Below are 12,025 nucleotides of genomic sequence, written 5' to 3' on the forward strand. Positions count from 1 at the left end.
TCTGTGGTAGAGCACTTACCTCGCATGAGTGAGGCACTGGGTTTGATCTTCAGCACCAAATTAAAAAAAAAAAAAAGATATTGGGTCCATCTACAATTAGAGAATATTTAAAAAAAACAATTTTTCATTTTCTATGTGTCCCATTTAATGGCAACCCATAAAGAGGGTATGGAGGGCTGGGGTTGTGGCTTAGTGGTAGAGCGCTTGTCTAGCATGTGTGAGGCCCTGGGTTCGATCCTCAGCACCATAAATAAATGAATGAATGAATGAATGAATGAATGAATGTATTGTGTCAACTACAACTAAAAAAAAAAAAAAGGAGGGTATGGAGTGCCTGTTAATTGTATAGCAAGAGGTTGGTGACACTGATTCTCACTTTCAGGACACTGAGATCATTTCCCAGGGCTTTGGCCAACAATCAGATTGTCTCAAACTTGCAGCTTTGTTAAGGACAGAGTTGGCAGTATTTGGGTATTCTTTGTCACTCCCCCACCCTACTCACATTCACATGGTTGGCACTCAGTGACTTCAGGGCTGATACTTTCCTGGGCTAATGTTTCATGTACACTTTGCCAGGTGCTTGGCCCTTGAGGTCCTTTGATTTCAGGGCATACATTTTTATTGCTGTTCATAATCCCTTTTGGTAGAATGCTCCCCTAGTTACCACCATCTCATGTCATGTCGTCACTGTTAGTCCCTTACTCTGATGCCACCACTTTCTACCCAAAAACCCCCTCATTTCCTCTAAGCAAAAAGGGAAATCTCCTTCCTCAAAAACCCTAGAATAAGAAGTAGTACAAAGGAGTCAGGCAGATGTGCATTTGCACACCAGCTGTGTTCCTTCCTTGCTGTGTGATTTTGGGCAAGTTACTAAGTTCTATTGAGCCTCACCTGTGAAAGAAGACCAGAAATCTTTACATCACAGAGCAGAAGCAGATATTAGGATCAAATGAGATGATGGGTGTGGAGAGCCTAGCCCAGTGTCTGCTCTTGGTGGCATGCGGGAAGCAGAGTTCCTTCCCTAGAGCATTTCCTCATTAGGGAGCTGGCTACTTCCTTGGTTGTATTATAACTGTTTCTATATTAGGTCTTAGCCTTCTTTATTTGCAGTACTCATGGAGCCTGGCATGTTGAATGTGCCTAACAAAGGATTAATAAAGGTGAAACTACTCTATAAGAAAGCTTATAGGAAGACAGAACACATGTTTTGGATCAAATAGAACTTTTCAAATCCAGACTCTTCTACTCTATACCTTTGTTACCACAAGTGGGCTGTTTAACGCCCCTAAACCTAAACCTCAGTTCTTTCACAAGTAAAATCCACAGAATTTTATCTACTTCATGGAGTTATTATGTCGATCAAACTGGTAGGATCCTTTTATATTGTTATTGCTTATTTGCCCCATTTAGGGAAATATGATATGCATTAGAACTGTTTGGGCCCTCTATATTTAAGTGAAGTGTTCCTAGGAAGTGTATGTTCATAAGCCTGACCTGAAAGAGAAAATATTTATGGGTTTAAATGAGCCATCTGAAAAGATGTCTCTTAAAAACCAATTTCTCTGAGTCATCTGCTTTATATTAGCAAAACAGAATCTGCTTTGAATCTGTTTGAATATAGTACTCTAGAGAGAAAGAAATCACTGGCTGGGGAATAAGTAATTAAAGCCTGTGACAAAACTTTTCTAAAGCTAAATGGATTAATTTCATTTTAAATTTCCAAGGTTGTTACCAGCATGGCAGTCAGTCATTCCAAAGAAGAGAAAAATGATGTCTTAACTAATAAATTCTTTCTAGGCTATCTTAGCAGTCTTTTCTGAGCTCAGCATTTATATAGGCAGATGTGGGATTTTTTTATCTTGTTCAGAAATTCAGGTTTCATTTTCCCAAGTGCATTATAACAACAAGTATCCCATAGGAGTCATTGAAAGCTCTTGGGGCTTCTCTCTGTGAATTGTGACTCCTGTTTTCCAACTTGTCATCCTAATGGAATTAGTTTTCAATAGAGGAAATCTAAATTGCTATGATCTGGACATAAATAGACAGATTCCCGCTCTACATTCCCTGACATGCTGACTTGATAAGTGGTGGTTTGCACGAGGATCTGTCATCTCAGGAATTAGGGCTGGAGCTGTCTGTCTGACCACCAGGGGGCCTCAGCTTTCCTCGTTTGACCCCGAGAAGTACCATTTATATTTTTCAAACTATTTGCATCAAGAGAATATAATGAAAAATCATGTATATACACCTGTAACCTTCTACCTAAAAGGGTTTATCTTCCAGGAATATACTCATAAATAGGCAAAAATATATGAATAAGCCATAAAAATGAGTGAAGCACTGATACATGCTACAACATGGATGAATCTCAAAAACATGCTGAGTCAAAGACGTCAGACATTAAAGATCACATATTTGTAGGATACCATTTGTCTGACATATCCAGGATAGATAAATCCATAGAGACAACTAAGCTGGAGGGTTCCAGAGACTGGGAGAAGGCAGAATGGGAGACTGATTAATGGGTATAGGATTTTATTTTGGACAGATAGAAATGTTTTGGATCTAGACAGAGGTAGTAGTTGTACAAGATTGTGAATGTTGCAAGTGCCACTGAATTATTCACTTTAAAAATGTTTAATTTTATTTATGAATTTCACCTCCATAAATTTTGAAAAATTTATGTGTGAATAAAGATTATCAGTTATAATATTATAAGATCTAGTTTAAAAAGTATCTATCTAGCCAGACATGGTTGTGCATGCCTGTAATCCCAGCAGGTCAGGAGGCTAAGGCAGGAGGATTGCAAGTTCAAAGCCAGTCTCAGCAACTTAGTGAGGTCCTAAGTAACTTAGCGAGACCCTGTTTCAAAAGAAAACATTAAAAAAGGCTGGGAAAGTGTCTTAGAGGTTAAGCACACCAGGCTCAGTGGTTAAGTGCCCCTGGGTTCAAACCCTGGTACCAAAACAAAAAACAATCAATTGGAAATTAAGTGAGGAAATTGTGGTACACTTAGGCAGTCTAACACTGTGTTGTGTTAGTCAGCTTCTCATATCTATGACCAAAATACCTGACAATGACAGCTTATTGGAGGAAAGATGATTTGGGCTCACAGTTTCAGAGGTTCAGTCCACGGTCAACTGCTCCATTGCTCTGGTCCTGAGGTGAGAGAGATGGGAGAGAGTGGTCATGATGGAAGGGTGTGGCAGAGGAAAACTGCATAGCTCATGACAGGTGGAAAGCAGAAAGAGAGCGCAGAAGGAGCCAGGGACAAAATCTATGATCCCAAGACATCTTTCCAGTGACCCACTTCCTCCATGTCCCGCCAGCCTACAGCTACCTCCCAGTAATCCACTGATGGGGTTGCCTGCCTCATGATCTTATAATTTCACCTCCTGCATTGATATGTGAGCTTTTGGGATGGGGAGAATGCCTCATATCCAAACTATAATTGTTAGTAATAATGAAGTACATTTATATGTATTCATATGGAACTGTATATACATAGATTATTAAGTTAAAACTAAATTGGAAACTAGTTATCTTTTAAGGGTAGCTATCATAGGAATTTTAACTTTTTTTAGTAATGTGTTATTTGAATTTTTGACAAATAATGTTCTTTTATGGTAAAAATAAATGGTAGAAAAAGAAAATAAGATTAAAATTGGTTTAGGAACAGATCTTCCGTGCCTTTGCTCTTATTTAATGCTTGAAGGATTAGTGGCATTTAGGTCTCCCAGCAGCACAAGTGTTAACTATTTAGCACATATTTCCTGAATTATTGTATCTTTAGATTGCATTATTCTTGTTTCAGAATAGTTGACCCAGATTCTATTCAACAGTGTCACATGTAGATTCCACATTATCTCTTTGTCTTGAGTAAGAAAAGTTAAAAAATTAACAGACAGCCAATTTGGGCCACGTATACATTTGGAATGCCAAATACACCTTGGTCGATTCAAGTGCTAGTCTCCCTAAGAGGATATCCCTTATAAAGTTAACTAATTTCAGTGTTCTACTGTTTCCCTTCCAGAACAATCCAGGCTCTGCAGACAGCATCCCATCTGTCCCAGCAAGCTGACCTGAGGAACATTGTGGAGGAGATTGAGGTCAGAACTGTTTTGCCAAATAGGTCTTCCAGCTCCAATCTTTGACACATTTTAGGAAAAGAATCTTGTACATAGACATGCCTGATTTGTTATACCCACTTATATTTTAAATCCATAGCATGCTTATGTTATTTGTGTTGGAGCAATAATATGTCCCAGGGAATATTTGATAGGCTGATATAATTACATCATAAAATAGGTAACATTGTTTTTCCAGCCTTTTGTAGAGGTAATCTAATCTCCCAGGTTTTTGGAGCCCAACAAACGTAAAATTCAAATGCTTTTTTTCCTACCACTTACCACTTTTTAATCCATGGCAATTTCTTTAATGGCTCTGAGCTTCAATTTCTATATTTGGTTGTTGCAAGAACAAGTGAGGTTCTAAAGAGCCTTATACAGGCCAGGCACATCTATAATCCCAGCTGTTTGAGAGGCAGAGGTAGGAGGACTATAGTTTCAAGGCTGGCCTGGCAACTTATCCGGTATCAAAATTTTAAAAAATAAAAAGGGTTGGGAATGTAGCTTAGTGCTAGAGTAGCCCTGGGTTCAATTCCCAATATTGCAAAAAAAGATAAAATAAAAAAGAGCCTAGTACCTAATAGGTGCTCAGTAAATGACCACTGTGGTTTTTATTATTCTATGCTTTGGTAAGAATGTCTTATTCAGGCCGGGGCTGTGGCTCAGTGGTAGAGCATTTTCCTAGCATGTGTGAGGCACTGGGTTCAGTCCCTGGCACCTCATAAAAAAATTAACAAATAAAATAAAAGTATTGTGTCCATTTATAACTAAAAAAAAAAAAAAAAAGAATGTCTTGCTCCTCAGGGCCCACTCTCCTGGACTGCAGAGGTAACTGTGACATTCACCACTGACACTGTCATGAGTGGGTACTTCACTGGGTGCCTAGATGTGTTGCCCAAGAGAGTAGTATGTCTCTTTCAGAGCTTTGACCAATTAAGAGAAATGCTGTGCTTCACAGGTTGTAGGTGACTGGGTGGCGATGGAATCCATCTGGGCGGAAATGCGTCCTGGGTGCACCGCAGCCTGGCCTGCTGACCTTCTGCCCAGAGTGGCTGGTGTCATTAGTACCACAACTCCTGCGCTTGGGCGGGAATACAGGGGCCAGGGAAGGTGCACTCTCAGAGCTGCCCAGGACACTGTTCTATGCACGTGTTTCCATGATGTATTTGGCCCTGCCTAAGCACCATTTCTGATAAAGTATCAAGTGACTGAGGTGGTCTTCAGATTTAGAAGGAAAGAGTTCTCAAAACCATCTGCCTGCACTGGGGTGACCGTGGTTTGTGTGTCTCTGTGATCACTCGACTTCCGGTAAGCTTTCGTTTTGTTGTCACAGGACCTTGTTGCTCGCCTGGATGAACTGGGGGGTGTGTATCTCCAGTTTGAAGAAGGATTGGAAACCACAGCATTATTTGTTGCTGCCACCTACAAGCTCATGGACCACGTGGGGACTGTGCCATCCATTAAGGAGGTGCCAATCTAATAGTCTCTGGCTTGGAACAAATGGCATTGTCGACTTCAGCTGCTAAGGATAGATGTTTTCAAAAACAAATGTTCAAATGACACATGTTCAAATGACACTTTGGGCGTTGTCATTTAATTCCTTGAGTTAGGCATCAAGGATGAGAAATAGAGGATGTGATCCCTGAATTAAGAAACTGGTTGTCCAGTGTGACAGACGTATAAACAAATTGTTGCACCTGTTTTAAATGGGGCACATAGGTGTCATGCAGTAGTGGCAGGAAGGCCAGGCTTGTTGTGCTTGTCTCGTCTTCCTTTTCCTCCTGAGAACCCCTTCCTGCTTGTCTCCTAAATGCTCTCCACTTTGGTGATCTGTGCAAATCTTTCTCTGAGAAGTGCCCTGGACTTCAACACTGCCTGTTGTCTTCTCTTCCCTCGTACTTGGCAGTGGCTAAATCTGAGCTCATCTTGGCTGATGGACATGGTTCGTAGAGAGGCATGTGTGTCCAACAGACACTTCAAGAGTTCATCCCCCCACCCCCAAAGGAGCTTATTAAACTGAACAAACCTTTAGTTGGAATGTGTGTGGGAAGTCTTTTGAGTAGGACCTTTATTGTACACCTTGTGTGTATGGTTACCAACCCTTGATCTTAAGTACAAGCTGCCATTATTTAAATTTTCAGAGGACTGGATTGGGTTTGAAGCTAGAACTTTCACTCTTTTCTGCATTATGAGTTTTGTGGCAAGTTTCTTTTAAGTAGACTGTTAATACTGTCTTGGATAATTTGAATTAAATTCATATTATCTCCACAGGATATGATCTAATAATTTATTCATGTATTTACATTCTTAGTGTTTTGGTTCCTTCATCCTAAGTGTAGGAATTCTGGAAGTATCACTCTCACTTTTAATTTCAGTTATGGATAAAAAGGCAGGAATGCAGGGTCTTATACAAATTTGAGGGGGATTCTCCTATACATAGAAAAGCAGATAAATTGATGACATTCTCCATATATGACTTAAACTTTCTCTTGCTGCATTTCCAAGCTTCTGCTAACCAGGTTGGCTAGAGTAATTTTGCTGTCACTGCTTTTGACACAACAATTCTAGTGAATAGTTCCCTATTTTAACATGTCAACAGCCTAGTGATGGAAAAATGTAATTGGTACAATTAAAGAAAATTATTTCATGTCGACTGTGAATAACACTGTCAGGAACAAGGGAGCTCTTTTGTTAGATGGTGGATTTTAAAAAACAAAACTGATTGAAGTGGAAAATGTTTCCTCCTAAGCAAACAACCTGCAGAATTTTAATCATGCTTTTTGGGTTCCACTTGTTTTAAAAATTGCTTTTAGTTTTCTCCTTTAAGCAGCCCATTAGTACTTAATGGAGAGTTATTTTAGTTTTTTTCCTGCTGTACATTTTGCTATAAAGTTTGGTCTTCTACAACAGAGTTGGCCCTAATTTGCTACTTATAGGTTGGTTAGGAAGGATGGGAGTTTAGCTGGGAGGGTTTTGGGAATCAACAAAGTACAGGTTTTCTTTGGCAGGACTCTGGAGATAAGCCTGCATCAGAATTTTGGTCTTGGTGTTTTTCTTCCTTCCTTCCTTCACTCCCTGCTTCTTCCTTCTTCTTTTTCATTTTTTTTTTTTCTGTTACAACTAACTCATCACTATAACTTAACTTGCTATTAGCCTCAGTTTCCCCATTTGGAAAACATTGATAATATCAGTTTTTCAGGATTTTTTTCCAAGATTTTATGTAGTACATATGAAGCATCATAGTACCTGGCACATAAACAAATGGTTACTGTTACTGTTTGTTTGTTTGTTTGTTTCTTTGTGGTGCTGGGGACTGAACCATGGATCTTGTGCATGTGAGGCAAGCACTCTACCAACTGAGCTATATCCCTAGCCCCCTGTTAATATGAATTTTGTAGTATACTTGTATATCTCAGGAGTTATCTGAAAATGCTTTGGGTTTATATAGATTGACATTAAAGATTGACAAATAAAAGATTAACAAATAAAGAGCATGAATTTCAATTTATAATAGGAGATAGAAAAAAAAATTAAACTGAAGTTTTAAGTTTGAATCAGCATATTTGTTTTCCCCTCTACAGCTTTGGCTTAACAGTTGGAACCACTTTCTTCTGAACACCTGACACATATAAGAAATGACTAAAATCCCATGGGGAAGAAAGGGAGGCTTTCTACTTCCTGCAGAGAGAGATCTGAACTGCCATTTCCCTTTTCTTTCAGGACCAGGTCATCCAGCTAATGAACACAATCTTCAGTAAGAAGAACTTTGAGTCACTCTCAGAAGCTTTCAGTGTGGCCTGTGCTGCTGCTGCACTCTCCCAGAATCGATACCATGTGCCAGTTGTAGTTGTTCCTGAGGGCCCCGCTTCTGCCACTCACGATCAGGCTATCCTGAGGGTATGACCTCTATGCCAAGATGTGCTGCTTTGGTGCCATTTCTAGTGCAAGCTTTCAGAAAGCCAATTGTAGCCCCTGCAAGGACATACCCATGAAAAATAGGGCAAGGCTCATTTCTCTTAGCCTGGAGATGGGACATGACCACTGGGGACCTAGTAACAGACCTTGCAAGTTTATCAAAAAACATTTGTTTCCCTAGAAGATTTTAAATAGTACAGGCTTTCAATAAATTAAGTATAAGAAAATTACATTTCTAGGCCTTTGACTCCAGATGTAAAGAGAAGTCTTGCTTCTGAAATACATTTCCCAGTGCCAGAATTCTTCAGATACATGGTTTTAAGGCAGCTGTTTTAATTCCCCGATAATTCCGGTGTTCGCAATTGTTAAAATAAGCATAGGCCTCCTCTGTGCTGGTGGGGGATCTTTATGCCTCTTCTAGCACAGTATTCCCTCTCCCTCAGCAGTGTTCATCTTTTGTGTTAATCTTTAAAGAACAAATGCACAAACCTTGAATACATCTAGAATTTTCACTTCAAACAAAGCATTTCTTGCTGTTGCTTGGAAACCACTGATAAAACAAGATCTTTACAGAAATTAGCATTTTGTTTTGTCTCAATATTGGGGTTCTTCCACGTAGTATAGTCCCTTATAACCCATGAGTTCTTTGGTGACCCCTGCAGATATTCTCCTGCAGAAACGCCCTCTAATTTCAAAATTGTCTATCCTCACTCTTCATATAACCCATATCCCCTCAAGAGTGTGGTGAGAAATAACTTGATTAATATAGTTCATTGGAGGGGCTGTTGTGGCTGGGAGAATAACATGGGGAACGTATTGGTGATGAAACCAAGACTGGAGTGTGAGTCCTGGCTCAAACCTCTTAATGGTCATGTCCTTAACCTCTCAGCCTCAGGTTCTTCATCTGTAACATAGGAATTACACTACCCATTAAATACAGTTGATGAGAGGTTTAATGTTATCCATGTTTCTTCACCATTGCTTATCTCTACCTAAAATATTTTTCTTGATATAAACATATCTGTGTGTGTTTGTGTGTGTATATACATGCATGTGTATATATATACACATATATGATATCTAACAGTAAATCTAACAGTAAGAAAAAAAATATATTTATATATATATATATATATATATATATATATATATATATATATTTTAGAGGTACTTTAATAGAGTGGATAGAATAGGAAATGAGAAAGAAGGAAATATAACTGTATAATTTGGAACCGATCTTTTCTTTCCTTGGATTCTAGTTTCCTTCTCTGAAAACTGAGATAATTGGGCAAGGTCATCTTTAGGATCCTTCCCAGCTCTAGCATTCTCTAATCTATTTCATTCCTGATTGGATTATATTTTTCCTGTATTTGATTTTGATCTCTGATAGGTAGCAATCCAAAGTTAGGAAAGATTCCCAAAGTGAGACATTCATTCTGCAGAGCTTGCTTCCAATAGGTAAAGCAACCTTGAAGCAAAATTCTCTATTACTTCAGTGTTTGTTATTTGTTTATTTATTTACTTATTTATTTTCAGTTGCAAGTCACCAATGTTCTGTCGCAGCCTCTGACTCAGGCCACTGTTAAGCTAGAACATGCTAAGTCTGTTGCTTCCAGAGCCACTGTCCTCCAAAGGACATTTTTCACCCTTGTAGGGTAAGTCCTGGGCATAGATATTTATGTAGGGCATCAGCTTATTTGTTTTGGGAAGTCAGATTAATAAGGTATTACCAAGATTTGCCTACATTCAATAAAATCCTGTAGTTCAATATAAGAAAAGGATTTTAAAAACTAAAACAATTTTGATTTTACTGTTTCTTTCCCAATTTCTAGTTGGCTCTATCTTGTCTTTGTGATATAAATGACTATTTTAAAATTTAATATTTTTTTTCTGATGTATGAGTACTGAGAGCTTATAATTAGAATAATCAGAAAAGCACTAAAAAAAAAAAAATCTATGAATCACTCATGATTCCATCACCCAGGGATAAGTGCTGCTAACATTTTATAGTCTTTTTTGTCAGTCTTTTTTCTATGCATATAAATACATATTTAAAATTGAATTAGGATTATATTTTCTCTGTTACAGGGTATAACATGAACATGTTCACAGAGGATTAAGTATTCTAAAATCACTTTTTTTAATATTTATTTTTTAGGTGGATACAATATCTTTATTTTATATGTACGTGGTGCTGAGGATCGAACCAGTGCCTCGTGCATGCTAGTCGAGCACTCTACCACTGAGCCACAAGCCCTCTACAATCACTTTTAATGATTGCATATTATCATTATGTAAACTTAAAAATGAAGGGTCCCGGGATGGGGTTGTAGCTCAGTGGCAGAGTGCTTGCCTAGCATGTGTGAGGCACTGGTTTGATCCTCGGCACCACATACATACATACATAAACAAACAAATAAAAATAAAGGCATTTTGTCCATTTACACCTACAAAAAGTTTTTTAAAACAATAAAAAATGAGGGGCTGGGACTGTAGCTCAGTGTTAGAGCACTTACCTTGCATGTGTGAGGCACTGGATTCAATCCTCAGCACTACATAAGAATAAATAAACATATTGTGTCCATCTACAACTAAAAAATATATGTATTTTTAAAAAATGAGGAAATAATCCAAAATGTTCAAAGATGTTGGCCTAGGATAGTACAGCTGTGGATAACTTGCAGGCATTATTTCTATATTCTCTTGTTTCGTGAATTTCCCAAAAAGGATATAAGTATAGCTTTTATAAAAAATACAAATTATTTTTATTTTTATTTTTTGGTACTGGGGATTAAACTCAGAGGATTGAGCCAGATACCCAGCTCTTTTTATTTTTTAAGACAGAGTCTTGGGCTGGGTTTGTGGCTCAGTGGTAGAGTGCTCACCTACCATGTGCAAGGCCCTGGGTTCGATCCTTAGCACCACATAAAAATAAATAAATAAATAAATAAAATAAAGGTATTGTATCCAACTACAACTAAAAAATAAAAAAAAAGAGAGAGAGAGTCTCACTAAGTTATTTAGCACCTTGCTAAGTTGCTGAGACTGACCTCAAAAACTTGTGATCCTCCTCTGCCTCCTGAGTTGCTAGAATTATAGGTGTGTGCCACCATGCCTAGTTATGAATCATTTCTATTTTAAAGAGAATACCAATACCTTTATTTATTTATTTTTATGTGGTACTGAGGATCGAACCCAGTGCTTACACATGCTAAGCAAGTGCTCTGTCACTGAGCTACAATTCCAGCCCTCTCATGGTTTTTGTTTGTTGTTAAACATAACTGGGGGCTTTGGATGTGGCTCAATGGTAGAGAACTCACCTAGCATGCTTTAGGCTCTAGGTTGAATCCCCATCACTGCAAAAACAAATAAGACATAATTGGAATCATACTATAGACTTACCTGTTTTGCATTAAATTGTGGGATGCTACCAGAGGGAGGGAGAATTTTAGAAGTGAAGGGGAAACAAACGAAAAGAAACTTTGGAAACTTGGGAGAAGAGGTGATTGTAGATAGTTTTTACATTTTCTGCACATTGTCGTCTATAAGTGAGCAGGAATTGCCCGAGAGAGGTGGGAAGATGAGACGTTTAGGAGTGGTGCAGCCCTGGTCGGTCTCAAGGAGACGCTTTGTAGCCCCTCTTTGTCATGTTCATGACTTTCCTATGTGAATTCTTGCTAACCTGCTGTCATTCTTAACAGGGATGTTTTTGAATTAAACTTCGTGAATGTCAAATTTTCCAGTGGTTATTATGACTTCTCTGTCAGAGTTGAAGGTGACAACCGTTATATTGCAAACACTGTGGAGGTAAGTGCTTTTCTCATCACCCCCATTGCCATTTTAATATGGCCAAAGAATTGGTCAGGTGCGCAGCATAATCATCTGATATGTTTATTGACTTCTCTTTGGGGCCATGTTAACACCACTGTTAACAGAGGGATAGGTTTAAATTATGTTGTTTGACAGATTTCGCCAAAGCAATG

The 12,025-nt window shown here is 38.5% G+C and overlaps 1 protein-coding gene across 2 annotated transcripts in view; it reads left to right on the top strand.

Annotated features, from left to right (window-relative positions):
- The window catches only part of Rpn2 (ribophorin II), a 61,331-nt gene that overhangs the window by 20,651 nt on the left and 28,655 nt on the right, over positions 1 to 12,025 (top strand). For both annotated transcript variants that reach the window (XM_027945085.2, XM_071608914.1), the window contains exons 5-9: positions 4,034 to 4,109; positions 5,461 to 5,595; positions 7,848 to 8,024; positions 9,579 to 9,697; positions 11,744 to 11,849. In XM_027945085.2, coding sequence (XP_027800886.1) covers positions 4,034 to 4,109; positions 5,461 to 5,595; positions 7,848 to 8,024; positions 9,579 to 9,697; positions 11,744 to 11,849 — 613 coding nt within the window. The remainder of the gene's footprint in view (positions 1 to 4,033; positions 4,110 to 5,460; positions 5,596 to 7,847; positions 8,025 to 9,578; positions 9,698 to 11,743; positions 11,850 to 12,025) is intronic.

This window comes from Marmota flaviventris, chromosome 2 (genome assembly GCF_047511675.1).
Source record: "Marmota flaviventris isolate mMarFla1 chromosome 2, mMarFla1.hap1, whole genome shotgun sequence".
In the NCBI taxonomy this organism is placed as follows: domain Eukaryota; kingdom Metazoa; phylum Chordata; class Mammalia; order Rodentia; family Sciuridae; genus Marmota; species Marmota flaviventris.